The sequence below is a fragment of the Ursus arctos genome, unplaced genomic scaffold (genome assembly GCF_023065955.2).
Source record: "Ursus arctos isolate Adak ecotype North America unplaced genomic scaffold, UrsArc2.0 scaffold_33, whole genome shotgun sequence".
Taxonomy (NCBI): Eukaryota; Metazoa; Chordata; class Mammalia; order Carnivora; family Ursidae; genus Ursus; species Ursus arctos.
Genome location: NW_026623019.1, coordinates 2,254,167 through 2,270,793, shown reverse-complemented (window position 1 = coordinate 2,270,793; position 16,627 = coordinate 2,254,167). Strand labels below are relative to the sequence as shown.

General features: G+C 52.6%; 1 protein-coding gene across 1 annotated transcript in view; it reads left to right on the top strand.

Moving 5' to 3' along the window:
* Positions 1-16,627, top strand: part of SHC3 (SHC adaptor protein 3) — a 100,726-nt gene that overhangs the window by 53,355 nt on the left and 30,744 nt on the right. Inside the window, exons 3-6 of the mRNA XM_026519187.4 lie at positions 8,341-8,404; positions 10,322-10,441; positions 13,368-13,421; positions 15,968-16,019. Coding sequence (XP_026374972.2) covers positions 8,341-8,404; positions 10,322-10,441; positions 13,368-13,421; positions 15,968-16,019 — 290 coding nt within the window. The remainder of the gene's footprint in view (positions 1-8,340; positions 8,405-10,321; positions 10,442-13,367; positions 13,422-15,967; positions 16,020-16,627) is intronic.

The following is a 16,627-nucleotide window of genomic DNA, read 5'->3' as shown; positions in this document are numbered from 1 at the left end:
GCCACAGTGCACTTCTCTCTCTTGGATTTGGCTCATCAGCATCGCAAAGCAGTTGGGTTGGAAGCGGAAGACTTTTTCTAACCCAACGGTGAGAATTTTAAAGGGGAAAAGAAGATTCGGGGAAAGTGTTCGTAAGACTAAAGCAAGCCCTCCATCTGTCGAAGATGTCTGCGGCGCTCCCTGTGACCTCGAGCGAACTTGAACCTTAGTTCTTTTAACCGAAAGCAATATTAGCCGTAGGTGGGCTTTACTCTTGGGTCCATACCTTCCTATCCTTCCCAGGGTTCATTTTTCATTTTATGAGATACCGGTCGGCCTGTGTAAGGATCCTCGTTCCTAGTTTCCTCTGGGGTTTTTACGGGGACTTACAGGATCTGTTGTGTTTGTCTGTGTCTGGTAACCATCAGCCAGTGTTTATTTGCACCCCGCATGTGCAGGGGGTGGACCAAAAACACTGAGAATGTCGGGATCATGATGGCAGGGGTGAGTCTGCAAAGCTACGAGCCGTCAGTGAGGTTGCTTTGGCGCCGCACTGATTTCTCCAGAGCTGCACAGATCTTCAACGCATGGCACTGCTGACGCTTGTGCCATACTTATCGTTGGAAGACTTAGGCGGTTCCAACCCGTTCCAGTGAAACTGCTTTTCAGAAATTAAGTCTGAAGTACTTTTGACGGCCAGGGTTACTGTGCGACTCTGCGTGTGCCCGATGGTTCGGTTATATTTGGATGCTTGGGCGGCAGGTGCCGGGGAATGGGGATGGCTTTTCCTGTGGATGGCTCTGAGCGGGAGCCAGTTGCTCTGCCCCTTGGCCCCTGGGGCGGGGGGTGGCCTCCTGGCTCCGTCCTCACTGCGTGGCTGGGTATCTGGCTCTGTGACATCACCCACCTGTGTCTCGTGGCTTCAGGGCAGACATGCCGACCTGCTTTCATGTGTCCTTGGGAAGGGAGAGAGGCCGTCTCGTGACATGAACACGTTGGGTGTCACTTGGCATGGGTAGGCACCTGCAAGTTTCTTCCCCAGTGTCTGCTTTGCCACTTCTGCCGCCGATGTCTGTAGCCTCCCTGCCTGCCATTTCTTGCCACCTGCTTGTCCTGCACATGGTGGCTGACGTCCACTCAGCTCCCTGTCAGTCTTGTCAGCCTGTGTGGAGGGCCTCTGTGGTCTGTCCCTCCTCAGCCACTTTCTGAACCCCCGCCCACGGCTCTGCAAATCTGGCCCACGCTGCACGGCCACGCCTCCCCTGCCCACCTGTGTGCCGCGCTCCTCTCTGGGCCCAGATCCAGTTTGTGTTGTCTCATACCTTCCTCTTCTACCCCTTGGTCTCCAGCCCCCTTTGCATGAGGCCTGTTTGTTGATGGGCGTCCTTGGCCTCTAGTTTCTCCGAAAGACAGGACTGCTCTCGAGTAGTCACCAGTGCCCAACATCCAACAACGGCCATGGTCTTCTCTGGACAATCCCACGTGTCACTGGTCTCCTCTGCAGGTTTTTTGAAAACGCACACTGTCTTGGACACTTCTCCTTGGTGGTCAGGGTGGGATGGGTTTGGCGTTAGGGGGGGTGCTGGAGGATCAAGGACAGCTTCTGAGTGTGGGGTGGGGGCAACCCTGTGGATCCCAGTCCTGTTTTCCCCCATGGGAAGACCAGGGACAGAAAGCCTGTGGTAGGGCCAGTCAAGGCTTGGTTGAAGGATGTCTGAGAAGACTTTGAGACAATAAGATGAAGCTGTCAGTTGGGTTTGGGAATTGTCTCCAAAATCCTGGCCCTGGAGATGTGGGGGCTTGAGATAAAGACTAAGGATGCATTTGGAGCAGAGACAGTAGGACCCCTTAGGGCAGGAGTGGGTGGAGGGAGCCATAGAGGCCCCAGGGATTTGGCCCCAGCAGTCCCGACAGACAATGGCCACTGGATAGGGCTTGAGAAGACAAGATGGGGGTGGGGATGTATTTTGCTGTTATTTGCCTAGCACCCAGCTGGGAGGAATCACAGGACAAGGTGGGGCTTATGGAGCCCGCTTCTTTGGCAAGAGCCGTGTGATCCCACCCCCTCCACACACACACCGCAGGTGGGGTTCCTTCTTGCTTCAGACAGAGTGAGGGGTTTCAAGGAGATGATGCGGATTTTGGCATGTGTGTCACTAGAGTGAGGGGCACCTGGTGCACTGTTGGTCTCCACGCCAGGAGTGGCTGTTGCTGATGGCCTCCTGCTGACGACCAGGCTCAGGGACTGGGGGCAAGGCGCACCTCATGTGGGCCCTGAGCCCACTGGATCCACAGCAGCAAGAGGGCTATAGCTGCCCAATGGGTGTGGACCCCGCAGGGGACAGATGTGTGGGCAAATGAAGGACTGACACCAATCGTTTCACAGCACGGGCACCCAGATATTCCTGGGGCGGAACCTCCAAAGGAGGAAGGAGCCAGATGCAACCTTCGCTCTACTGGAGGGGGGGCAGGTAGCCTTGGGGCTGGTAGCGTTACTGTCTGCGCCTGACTTCTTCTCTGCATGTGTCCCCACCTCCCCACCTGGCCAAGTTGTCAGAAGCTGCAGCCTGAAGGCTGGGAGGCACCTGCTGTCCCTGGCTTCCTGGAGTCTCTGCCCTAGGCAGCTCTAAGCGGGGGCAGATGGCTCTAGTTTTAAGTGATGTTCAGGGTGTTTACTGTTACCTGGGCTGGACATCTTTATTACTGGAACTAGGAAAATGGGGTGACTTGTAAGTACGTGGGGACACTTTCTTGGCTGAAAGTGGGTGGGTTAGATATGGGGTGTGTCTGGGGCTTCATCCAGGTCCAGAGAGGAGCAGGGCGTTTCTGTGCACTGAGACAGGAGTTGGGGGCAGTGAGCTCGTTCTCAGATTGTCCCCTGCTCATCCATTCACCCAGATTACACAGAGGACAGAGAGGAGGTGGGCAGGATGGAGCCCTGCGGCTGAGTCACAGAAAAGGCAAAACACTGACAAATAGCACCAGGAGGCCAGAGGATGTCAGAACAGCATGGGGTCAAGAAAGTCAAGGAAAGGGAGTGTGGCAAGGGAGTGAAGGGCCTGCTGGGGGCAGATGCATGCAAGCAGGTTGCCCTCCACATTTGGGGGCATGGCGGGTGTGGACGAATTTGCAGGGACAGCTCATGGGAACAAGAGCTGGCTTGGAGGACGGGGAGGGAGGGTCCAGAGGGTGCCATCACCAGCACAATGGTGGCGGTCCACTTTGAGGAGGTGCCATCACTTTTGAGTTGGCTCTTATGACAGCCGCTGAGGGTTTCCCACCCTATTAAAAACCTGGCTGCAGTGAGTGGTGTCCCCTGGGACATATCCCCTGGCCGTCTCCCAGTGTGCTAGAGAGTGCGTGCCCAGAAGTGGATCTGCTGGACGGTGGGGTCTGCACACAGCCCATCCTGCTTGATGCCACCAGTCTGCCCCTCGGAGGCTGCGCTGTGCTGCACTGCTTCTCGCCACGTGGAGGGCTTTCTTACGATGTTTGTCAAGCTCCGGTCTTTGGCCGTGAGGTGGCATTTTAGCTTGGGCTTGAATTTGTCATCTTATTTTGAATAAAGCCGAGAATCTTTTGATAAGTCCAATATCCGCTTGTATTTCTTTTTCTGTGAACTCTTTGTATCTTTTAACTTTTTTATATTGGGCTTTTGATATTTTCTTAGTGAGTTATATTAATTATCTTTTTGAGTATGAAATGTTACCGTTTTTTCTTCTGCATAAAGTTTTATTTTTATGATCATGAGTGTGTCAGTATTTTCTTTTATGTTCTGGATTTTTATCATCTTTCCATTCAAATAAATAAAAACAAATTCCTCCCAGGTTTTTTCTTTTCTTTTTTTTTTTAAAAGTATTTTATGGTTTCATTATGATAAAATTAAGCTTGCAATCCATTTAGGATTTATTTGTATATAAGGCACAAGACAGAAACCCAGTTTGATTTTCTTCCTGGATAGCTGCCCAGACACTGAAACACCACTCACTGGTAACTCTGTCTGCCTTGGGTATGAATTACTGTATTTGTCATTGCAGGGGAGGAAGACACTTTCTGATCTTCCCTCCTGTGTTCTCTGGCTAGGGCCTTGAAGACAAAAGGCAGACTAACGGGAGAAAAGCAGGTGATCTATGCATGCAGTATACATTCATGCAGGGAAACTCAGTGATGAGTAACTCAAAGAAATGGTTAGAACTTGGGCTTATATCACGTCTTAACAAAGAACAAGAAATCCAGACAGAAGGGACAAAGCCCAGGAAAAGAATTTTGGGTTTCCCAGGGTGGCAAACTGTGGGGATGCAAGTACACAGGGAAATCCATGGACAGGGAGAGCCAGTTGCAGTGTGTTGATGCCTAGGCTGGGTCTCGGGGCTGCGGGGGGCTGTCTGGTGATTCACCTCTGTCCTTCCCTGTAGACGGGGGAGTGGGGCTGTCTCTACAAATTTATGTCCTGCTTTTAGGCATTTGGGGGGAAGAGCAGAGATATTTCTTGCACCTGCTGCTTCTCGGCTGCCTTCAGCTCAGAATAATCCCAATGCCAGTGTGCCCTGCGTGGGTGGTGTGTTTTGCTCCCCTTCACCATGTATATCTCTCCTTTTTGTTTCTTTGTGGAATGGATGGCACTTTGCCATCACATGTGTCGTTGCTCCTCCATCTGCTAGAATATAAACCCATGATGGCAACATCACCATTTGGGACACCTTTTTGTTTAATGATTTTAGTCTGTAAAATGTTGGGGGGAAGAGGGGGAATGGGCAGCACAAGATGGATGAGTGGGGACAAAGGTGGTGCTCCATGAGTCCGAAGGGCCCAGTTCTCAAATTCTGCTACACTCTGTGCAGCAGTTATGAAATAAGGGAGGGGCTGGCTCTCATGAAAACTTCATGCTGAATGGGGGGAGGTGGTGGGACCATGACAAAGGGAGACATCAGTTACTTTCGGGTGACTGCACAGGTGCCAGAGATCCCTGTTAGCTGAGCTCTGAGGTCATGTCATGGCTCACTGAGGTGGGGTCACGCTGAACAGGTGGTCAAGGCGTAATCTCTGTTATTAATGACAGGGAAGCACCTGTTATTGCCACCTGAGACTCAAACCATGATTCAGTGGAATGACACAAAGCTAAATAATTATTGCTAACTGAATGAACTGAGATAGGACCACTCATGCAAACGTGCTGTGCTAGATGGTAGGGAGGGACAAGGAGAATCCTGACCTCTGAGGTTATACCGCGGAGTTAGCAGGCATCTAAGGGTGGTAGTTACTATGTTGCATGACATCCCTACTTCAAATGGAAACAGATGCCATCAGCCTGGGCGCAGAGACCATTCGCACACACGCAGGTTAGCACACAAGCATTAGAAGCAAGTATGTGCTGGGGGTGGAGAGAGGAAATTTTTCCCAAGAGCAGCTTGATTTGCAGCCCTGTAAAGGGATTCTAAAACTCACAAGGGGATCCTTTGGACTTTATTAGGTGCTACAGCTCTGAGAAATTTCTGACATTTGCAAATCTTAAGGACAAAAAATTGAGTCTCTGAATGCACCCTGGGACTCTGTCTGACTCTCTGTGGGAGGACTTGCTTGACAGATGGGTTTATTATTTGCACTGCCTCTCCCCAACCCATTCTAATGTCCACGGGCGGTTCCCACCTCTCTCAGAAGCCACACACAGGCGGGAGGGAGGCCTGTGGCCCAAGCTTCGTGGCCTGCCAGCTCAGACACGGATGTCATACAGGTTAGACACTTGACATTTATCCTCTTGGGAAACTGTCACCCAAGGCTAATTTCCTTCTCTCATTGTCCAAGTTGGCGGATCAGGAAAGAGATCAGAAGCTTATTATGGATATTTAAGGAGAGACTTACGGGAAGCTTCCTGCCGGGTGATGCCTTTCTGGCCTGCTGGGACCATCAGAGACTTGGCTGCTTTGCTCAGCCGAATCTGTCACTTCATATAACAAGCACAGTGCAGAGATGCACTGAGCTTTTTTTTCTAATTAAATAGATAAAATATAGATGCTGGGGTTTATATAGTTCTATAAAGAGACAGCTTGACCTTCTTCAATAGGAATTTACTTTCAGAAGGTACTTGGGTGATCATTTCGATAGAACCACATTTGGAAAATTATTATAGAATAAATGACTAAGCATAAACATCAAAAACACTCCTTCCTTTTAAATGAACTTTTTCTGAGTCACAGTGATTCAGTCTGTAGTCTTCACGGCATCTGAACTTCTAGAAGAGTCTTTCTGCACTCCCTGTGGTGAATTCAGTGGCAAAGATGAGGCTTACCTCAATAGTCTCTTACTAATTTAACAAGCACAGATTTCTCTTAAGAGCATTGTCTTGTGGTGGCAATTATTTTTCTAGGTCATAGAAAATAATTTCATGAAGTATTTAGTGTAGAAAGCTTGCAGAATGTTTCTGAGGACCCATTGTCTTGTCACTTGGCATGTCCAGATCCCTGTTTCTCTTTCTGTGTTCTCCTACTATTTTGTCCTTTCCCCACACGCGAGGTGAGATGTTCAGGTGCACCCAGCTCCTTTCTGGGCTCCTGACTTCAGAGCCATCTCTGGCTCGTCCCTGTCACTTCCCACTGAGGCCAGCTCACAGAGTGACCTGTTCACTTGCAGCCACCTGCTGCCAGCTATGTCCTCCCCACCGTAGCCCTCGGCACCCTGCCTCCAGCATCTGGACCACAGCCGCCTCCTTGTGGTCCATTCCCCACCTCCCCACCTCCTGAGATCTCCTGTCCTGGGGGACCCTCTGTAGCCGGGCCTCCCATCACGTCCCCTATACCTACGAGTCTCCTTGCCTCCATTCCTTAGGGCAGCGCCCAGCACATAGTTGCTGCTCAGTAAATGTGTGCTCAGGAGAGCTGCCCTGCACAGACCTCACGTCTGGCTCGGCTGTGTCCCACTGGAGTGCCTCCCCTCCCTCAGAACCCTCTTGGTTTGAGGACGCTTACCAACTGCAGAACCTGAGAATAACACTCAGAAGACCAAGTTTCTTTTGATGACATTCTGACCCACTTTGGAAAGATGCGGACCTGTAGCAGTACCTGATCAGGTCTGGGCCTGTGCCCGGACCGTGGCCTTGAAGGGAACGCCAGGAGGCCACATGTCCCAGTACTGGGTTATTAGATGGAATCCTTTTTTTTTTTTTTTTTTTTTTTGTGGCTTGCTGGCTGATTTATTGCTGGCCTAGAAAGCAGTCCATTTTAGATTTTAGCACCTTGGACTTGTCTGAAAATTTTTAAGAAGGCTTGAAGTCCCAGGAGGTCCTTTCCCACACGCTAGAGGTCAACCTTTAGAATTCAAGTCTCCTCTCCTAGGACTACTTCATTCCTCATATAAGTGAAATCATGCAGTTTTTGTCCTTCTGTGATCTGCCTTTTTCACTTAGCATAATGTCTTCTGGGTTCATCCATGTAGTTGCAACTGGCAGGATTTCCTTCTTTTGTAAGGCTGAATAAAGGACACATAGTGTCATACTAAGTTCCCATATATGTGTGCATGTGTGGTAAGGGATAAATTATCTCCCATGTTGCTATTTTAAACAATATTTTTATTATCATATATATGGAAAAATTCAGCTTTTAATAAATTTTGTCATTTTGTTTCAAATACTGATTAAAAAATACTGAAGTCCCCTTTATACACTTTACCTATTCTATCTCACCCTTACCTTCAAACTAACTTGTCCTACAACTCCCTTTCCTATTAGATTCTATCTAAATACCATTCCCTAGCTTGACTCCCAGAATGTCATTCATGTAAACAGTGTCTCCAAGAGCTGCTCAAAACAGGTAAATGTGTTTCTTTCCTGTTCATGTTTATACTTGTGTTCAACCATGTATCAATTAATTCTAAATGGATACTAATGTTTGCTTATTTGTAAACTTTAAATAAATGCCATCATGCTGTTTGCATATTCAGTGTATTAGGGTAAAGTAGGTTGATTTAAAGAAGCTAAATATTTTGGCGGTCTCACAGTCTTAAGGTTTTGCAGGTTTGCAGAGCAATCATGGAAAGGTGCTCATGAGTGTAAGCTGGATCTCTTCTGTGAGGTTATTCAGACTATTAGATGGAATCCTAACCAAACGTACAACAGAGGAGTGTGGCATCGACACCTAGCACACCGTCAGGATGCATCCCCAGCACCACGAAGAGCTGGGGATGCCCGTCAGAGGTTCAAGATGACCTGTTCATTCGAGGGAAAGTGGTGACCCCTGTGGGAGGTGGTGGCGGCTGCTGTCTACACTGAATGCACAGCAGATATTTTCCCTGGGGATGTGCAGGTGTGGTCTCTGGGTTGCAGAATCCTGATTAACATGACAAATGGATCTCTCTTCCTGCCTCCTTAAGGGAAGCCATCAGCCGTGTGTGTGAAGCCGTCCCTGGTGCCAAGGGAGCCTTCAGGAAGAGAAAGGTACTGTCCCCTGTGTATTCTCCCCATGCAGAACCTTCAGTCACACCCCACCTGTCACGGCCTGGCTTTCCACACTTTTAAGACAATAAGAGTTTACGGTCCCCCTGCCATGCACTCAGCAGGACAGTTGGCTCTCACTGGCCGACCCACGTCAGCGCCCCAGCTGCACCCCGGGGGCCAAAACCTACAGACAGTGATGAGAACAGACACATGAGACAGGGCCTGAGCTCTTCTAGGCCTTAATGGGCATGAATTCACTTCACTAGAACGGCCTTTGTGACAGACGCCCCAATGCTGTGCAGGTAAATTTAACCAGCGGCTCTCGGGGGCGGAGTAAGCAGCACCAGATTTATAGTGTTTGCCAGTTTCCGTGGTGTATGTCCTCCGCCTGGCTGACTTCAAGCTCTAACGTGACATCCCTGAAGACGCGCAGTAGCATGTCCTTGCACGGGTTCCCACCTGGGGCCCAGGTGCAGTAGACAAGAATGGCCAGAACAGCATGGGTGACTGTTAATGTAGCAGAAACAGCTAGAAAGTGACAAGTGTTGAATATTTATTGTTTTTTAAATGTAATTTATTTAATTGTAAGTTTACGTAAATCAGTTTTTCATAGCAGCTGTGCCTCAGTTTATACCATCATTAGCTGCTGTAACCTGCTCCAGAATGTCACTTATCCTCATTTTTCTGATGGCATAAACTGAGGCACAGAGAGAGAAGCCACATGTGTAGGTGGTGGGCTTAGCTCAAGCCCAGGTCACTCAACCTTTACACTTCTGAGGTGGTTAGACTGGCAGGGAAAATATGGATGAAGAGAAAGCTCAGAAAACCCTCTGCGTAAAAGTCTCGCAGGTACATAACTAAGTACCCACCATCGGGTACTGAGCCCAGACCCTATCACGGGGAGCAGCTCTGTCTCCCAGTCTGTGCTGAGCCTGAGGTTTGCAGGCAGCTGGCGTGTTTGCCCCCGTGACTCCCGGGGCTGCGGGTCGGTTTTGTCATCATGGCTTGGGGACATCGGAGAAGCCACAGGGCAGCTGGTAACTAGGAGGAAGTGTGAGGACAGAGGTAGGGAAGCTCCTCTTTCAGAGCCAGGCGAAAGTGGTGGAAGTTAGGCGCGTTTCTGGGCCCCACCCCAGGTGTGACTTAATCAGAATCTGGGGGAGCCGGCGACTCTTTTTTTAAACAGCTCCGTCAGGAGATTAAAACACAGTGCATGCCTGGTTAAGAACCAGTGTTAACTGGCGCATCTAAGGGGGACACATTCTAATCTGAAAGGGAAGGATGGTCAGCGGGCCCTGGACAGGGAGGCAGGTGTTGGCAGTGCCTGGGGGAAGGTGCTTGGTGGGAAAGCGCAGTCCGTCGGGCCCGTGCGAAGGACCTGTAGTTAAGCTGAGCCAGTTGTCCGTCCTTGTGTGAGCCCACCAGATGCTGCCTCGTGCGAGTTCTGTCTTGGCCCATGTTCCAGCCAGAGGCCTTGTGCTCCACGCCCCTCCGCAGCGAGCAGTCTCGAGACTCCGCAGGATGCCCTTTGCCCGGTCGGCTGGACCCTCCTAACTCCCGCTGGGACGAAACTGGGTCCTGAGCCTCACGGCTGTGGATGCTGGTCCATGGCACTTTCCCCAGGCTTAGGAGGGACGCGAGACGCGTCCCCACAGGAGCCACCTGGACAGACAGTGCTGACGTCCCGCAGGTGTCCTCATCCCAGTGTGTCATATGAGCTCTTACAGCCGCCTGTTGTGTGTTGCAGAACTTACGTGTTAGCGTCAGGTCCTGCCTCCCAGCTCATTCCTGGCACAGTCTCCTTCCCGAGCCTCATGAGGGCGGGAGGGTGGGGGTTTGGGGGTGTGGCAGACGGGAACCGCAGAGAGGCCGCAACCGTGGGAATCAAAGCTAAAATCACGCTGCTTGATTTCACAGCCTCCCAGCAAAATGCTGTCCAGCATCTTGGGCAAGAGCAACCTCCAGTTTGCGGGGATGAGCATCTCCCTGACCATATCCACCGCCAGCCTGAACCTGCGCACGCCCGACTCGAAACAGGTCTGTAGGCCCTCGGGGGCCGCCCTGCCCCAGCCCCCACGACAGGTGTGCAGGGGTCGCCCACGGAACCATGCATGCGGTTGGTTTTCTTTAATTCTGCTATAAACGACCTTTTCCTTAAGGATGATGTCTGAAGTCATTGATTTACTCGCAGAGCAAGGAGAGCTGCGTGTGTTTGCCACCGGTTCCTCTCTCATTGCTTTTGACACCCCGTTTCCTTGGCGCCACAGCCCACGTCTTACTTCCACATTCCATCATCTCTGAAGTGAATGGCACATGGCGGCTTAATGAATCCTATCTTTTCTGTCTCCGTGGTTCCTCACCCGGAGCCTCTGGCGGTTGGCAGCATCCTGTGATCGAGGACGTGGGCCTGCCCGGACGCTGTGGGATGCCTGCCGCCAGCCGTGGCCCCACAGCCGTGGCGACCGTGGGGTGAAGTCTATGAGGGAGGGCGGGCACCTTGGCAGTGTCTGTCGTCGGCGTCTCCGACCTCAGATCCTTCAGCAGGAACAGTGGATGTAGTTCAGGGGCAGCCCCAGGTGCCAACAGGTGGGAACGCTCATAGACACATGGGGGCGCGAGCTGTGCTCAGCCCGGGCCTCCGCTGCAGGCAGTGTGAGCTGGAAATTGGATGCATCCACACGGCGAGACGTGGGCCAGCCCCAGACCCCCGAACGACCCTCCCCAACTCTGGCTGTGTGCTCCCAGGGATGCCCGGGTCACCTTTATGTTGCTATATATTTATATTTCGTGATTTAAATGTTCCCCAGGGAAGCAGGCAGCACCCCAGCTTCGTTTATTCGTCTGCCCCCCACCTGAGGTATTGAAATAAATTATAGATCCAGCGTAGAAACGAGAGGCAACGTCTGGGCTTTGTTTTGACACCTCTCACTCCTCCTCTTCCTTTGCCCGCCCCACAGATAATCACCGTCTTTTCACCGATGGGTGGGGTGACTGTTACTTAGGTGGTGGGTTAGAAGGGTTCAGCAGCCTCAGCCTTTCTCTGGGGCTGTCTCTGGGCTGAGCACCTGCGGCCCAGGCTGCAAAGGCCCTCACTCCTCACAACAGCTGAGGGAGGTGGGTCCCCTCAGCCCTGAACCACACGCCCCTATCCACACTCACAGGATGCATGGCTGCTCCCATGTTTCTAGGGATCTTCCGGCCGTGGCCCTCAGTTCTGTGGGATACACCTCCTAGTTCCCCGTCTCCCTCATTCCTCCCTTAAAAAAACAAACTAAGGAAGAGTGGAATGGATGTAACCGTCCTGGGACTGGGGACTTGTTGGCTGTGTCCAGTCCTCACTGTCTGTGGGGCACAGGTGCGGGGCTGGGCTCAGGAGCACAGCCCGGGATGGTTGGTGTGTGTCCCAGCACATGCCCTGGCTTTCCCGTGGCCGAGTGTAGGGGCTGGCCTCTGCAGTTTAGAAGCAGGCCCTGCTGGACACTCACTGCCCCACTCAGAGTGACCATGAATGGCCCTGGCCACCCCCCTCTGCAGAGCGCTCAGGGAGGAGAAGCACCAAGAACCTCCCTCGGATAGAAACACCTGCTTGCTGTTTACCATCTCCAGGCTTCTTGCTCTTGTTTCATTTCCATCTTACCCGAAGGGCTGAAAACAACCACACGTTAACGGTCAGGCATCGCGGTGACCAAATACAATTTCCATTTGTTCCCCTGAGTCATAACATCCTCTTCAGTTTCCAAACCCCAGTATGAGAGCTGCCTTAGGAGCAGAATCTAAATAAGCAAGAATCAACACCTTCTAGGCGTTTATCCTCACGTGGGGATTGCTGGTGCACGCTGCCATGCTGGGGGCCTCCTCCCCCGGGACGGGAGGCGGGAGGGTTCCCGAAGGCCGCACGCAGCTGCAGGTGGATCGGGCCAGCGGGTCCTCACAGGCTCCGGAGCCGGCCTGGTAGTTTCTATCCAGTTAAACGCTCAGGTCTTCCTAGATCCCGAGCAGGTTTTCAAGTGCCAACAATCTAAGTGGGCATTTTAAACTGTCTGATTTTCTCCTACAGCTCAGTCATGGTTTTGCTTTGAGGGTGACAGGAATGTGGCCGGGAGGCCCTGGGATGGTGGGGTACCGCCTGCATAATTTCCCCCTGACTGCTGCGAGGGCATGAGGGTCCATGCGGAGAGAACACTGGCGGTATTGGGGTGGGGGCAGGACCGCTGTTTCCACCCCTGGAATTTACTTCACTGTTATTACATTGTCTTCAAAATGATAAAAATAGCAGGGAAAACTTATGTAGCTTATTAAATTTAGGGCAGCTTCTAATTTACTCAGTGTTTCCTGAATCCCACCACAGGCTGCCATCTACAAAGCTAATGGAAACTTCCCAGTTTTAAATTAACTTGGAATGTCCTTGCTGGCCTTTAAATTGATCACATTGATTACAAGAGTATCCGAGATGGCCCCATGTTTGATGCGGGCTTTCTGATTTGTACGCACCTGGGATTCAAGCGGGTGACACCCTTCCCTCCGCGCTCGCTGCGGGTCTGTGCGGCAGGCCGCTTGTCTCTGGAGACAGACCCTGCACCGTGGTTGTCTCTCGGTGTGGGGGTGAGACGCTTTCCTTGTTGGAGATGCCCTGTGCGTGGTCACAGTGCTGCCTAAGGCCCGCTGTCGCCCCTGGGCCTCAGGCTCCCGGTCTGTGAAGTGGGCGCCCCTCCTTCCTCCCCCGAGGGCTGCCGTCAGACCCACGTGGCATGGTTCTGGCCGAGCGGACCAGCAGCTGGTGTGCTGGGAAAAGCCCAGTACAGGTGGGCTGCGGTCGTGACCGATCACTGTCGTGCTCACGGGACACCCGCCTGACCCATCTTCACGACACCTTGCCGGTTCTTCCCATCTTCCAGCGAACAGCTGGTTTTCCAGAGCTGTGGGCTGGGTACTGACGACGTGTCTCATTTCTTGTTCTGGACAGATCATCGCGAACCACCACATGCAGTCCATCTCCTTCGCATCCGGGGGAGACCCGGTAAGTGCCCATGGCTTGTGTTCTTTGCTCTCACTGGGAGTTCCTCAGACGGGGCCTAGCTTCAAGGGCTGCCTTTAAGCACACGATCGGGAAAGGTAACTGGGATGCCAGCTGTCCCCCTCCCGATTCCACAAGCTCTTCTGGGCTACCATTAATTTTCATTTCATCAACCCAAAGCTGACAAAAATTCTCCAAGTGCTGGCTTTCTGAAGAGCGCGTGGGACCATCCCCGGTCTCAGAGCCGTCAGGGTTCCCCGTCTGGGACGGCGAGTCCTGCCTCATTCCTGTTTTCTGTTGGACATCCACGAGGGCCCTCTGATGTTCTATTTGAAGTCAACTGGAGGGCTATGAATTTACTTAGTCTGGTTTATTCATAGGTGTTTGGAATTAGAATTTTTCTCCCCAAATTTAATGCTGTTGTCTGAGTGGTTTGCTTTGCCAGAAGGGAAGGAGTGCAGAGAGGAAGGGAGAGAGAGGGAGAGCAGAATGAGAATGTTCTATTTTTGCATATTGCTTCTTTCATTAAGAAGGTGGGGTCACAAGGGAATTTGCTGCTTACCTTTGGTCAGTAGGGGAGGAGGAAAAGGAGGGAGGAGGGGAAGGAGCGGAGGAGGAGGGGGGCGAAGGAGGAGGAGGAGAAGGAAGTGGGGGCTTTCTGGAACTGGCCATCACGGCGCAGGAGCCTTCAAGGTCGGCATCTTTCCACTACCGAGGGCGCCTGGATGACTCAGTCCTTCCACTGATTTATTCTATTCAAGCCCTTCATGATACATCATTATGTACAAACGTGACATTCATTGCTTGAGTTGGGGCAAAAGCATCTAGTCTGAGTGTTCTTTTTTCTCTAATTCTTTAAAAACCTGGCACCCGTAACATCGAAAACCCAACAGACAACCCTGGCGCTGACATCGCGTGCAGGACCGATACCACGGTGGTCATGTGGACGGTCCGGATAGTCTTGTATTAATTTTTAAGATTATCATGGAAATGAAAACATAAATTAAAAAAATTCTGATGACATCTCACACAATGGAGAATATACCTGCCCAGCCCCAGGGTTCCATGGATCTCAGACTGAGAGACACGAGTGTTATCGTAGGACCTTCCAATGCTGTTAGCTCCTGAATCCATGAAGACCATCTGTGAGTCCAAGCTACAGATGGCGTCAGACCCTGACCAGACCTTTCTTGATGGAAATGACCGGAAGCCGGGTCCACACCCTTCCCAGCTCAGTCTGTGCATATACCAGTGGGCCGTGGCCTGAGCGGGAGGCTGAAACAGCGTAGGTGGGCTGCACGCTGGAGGGACCTCAAGTCAAGTCAGGCGCTACTGGGAAAGCCCTTGCCGTGAGCGCTGGGGAACGGCGTACGGACACGCACCCTGCACTTCACACCGTCTGCAGTGGGTGCTCATAACCCCCGCATGCCCCCACGCTCACCGTCCTCACCCCTCCCGTCGGAGTGTTTTCCTGGAGCACCGCAGAGAGAGCGAAGTGGGGGGGTGTCCTGCCCACGGAGAGAAGCACCGGAGGAGCTCACGACACAGAATCTGTCAGATGCTGAACACAGCGGGAGCTCGTCTCTAACTCTGGAGGCTCGAGGCAGTGACATTTGGGAAGTATCTGCCAGGATGGGGTGAGGCTTTACCAGCTGCCCCCCTGAGACTTTTCTGAATGTTGCAAATGTCAGCTTTGCAGGGATGTCTTTTCTGCTTTCAAAAACGAAGAGAATTATGTTTCCTCTGCCGGTTTAGAAACTAAAACCCACCTGGTAGCCCCAGCCCACTTCTGAGGACAGTTTCCTCCATGTGGCCAAGAGAACTCGTGTGTCCCCTGTAACAGCCAGACCACTCCACGGAGCTCACAGGTTTGAAAAGACTGAAGAGGATTAAAGTTACTGCTTCTGTCTGAGAGGAAAAGAACCGTCACCTCTCGTCCACCCAGGAAGGCGTTTGTCACTAAGCTGGTCTCCCCGTGGCCTCTAGCCCAACAGCACCGGCATCTATGGGAAACTTGTCAGAATGCACGTTTGCGGGCCTCACCTCAGACCCACAGAATCAGAAGCCTCAAGGTGGGGCCCCACAGTCTGTGTTTCCACAAGGCCCGCGAGGGAGGCCAGAAAGAGGACCACTGTCGGGCAGAGCTGAGGGCAGGGGTCGGCGGCCTCCGTCACAGCAGAGCCTCTGCAGAGCCTCAGAACTTCCTGGCATCCAGCCCACTTAGGTCAGATTATCCAGGAGCTGGGCCTCGGACTTCAGTGTTGTTAGAGCTTCCCGGGGGGCCCAACACACAGAGAACGGGGTACCCGTCACACCCCTGCTGCCTGGGCCACGGGCGCAGACAGCAGCGTCAGCACCAGTGCGAGCTGGGGAGGATGCCGAACTCAGGCCCTGGCCCGCACCTGCCGAGCCAGAATCCCCACTTCACAAGGTCCGGGGATTCCTGCCCACGGGGCTGGAGGAACGCCGCCTGACTGGGCTGTTTGACTCCCGAGCTGGTCTGTGCCCCGTGTGAATAGTGATGCGTGTGTCTCATTTCTCTTTGACAGGACACAACAGACTACGTTGCGTATGTAGCGAAGGACCCCGTTAATCGCAGAGGTAAGCAGTGCTTGACTCTCACGCGCTCTCACTCATACGCAGCCGGGCTTAACGCCGGGCGCCAGATATTCCTCATAATCTCCGCCCCGCCAGTGGCACCAGCGTGTGTCCTGCCGCACTGTTAATGACCGTGGAGGCTCGTGGGCAGTCGAGTGTGGCAGCATACTTGGCCGGGTTGGGAGACACTGGACGACCGTGAGCGTCAAACACACACCCGCGTGCAGACAGCTGTAGCTTGGTGCACCCGACCTGCCCATCGCAGATCCCACTCAGGCCCTACGTGGCCTCGGTTACACCTGGAACCTTCCACAACCCTCCCGTCCTCCTGTCCAGCCCCAGCTCCGTGGCCAACTCTGCCACCCCAAGGCTCCACTGCCCTGCACAGCCCTGGAGCCCAGGGTCCACGCTCTCGTGCCGTCCCGTCACAGCCCACAACACTGCCACGGCCTCAGACGCAGGCTGGATGGGGGATCTGAATGTTCCAGTACTTTCTGTCCTCCTAGACCCTTGATTCCTAGACCCTACCTCCACACCCACAGCCCCATTCTTTTTATCATGTCCAAAACCCAAGCCCCACCCATGGGTGCTAACCACCTGGGTGGGCAGGC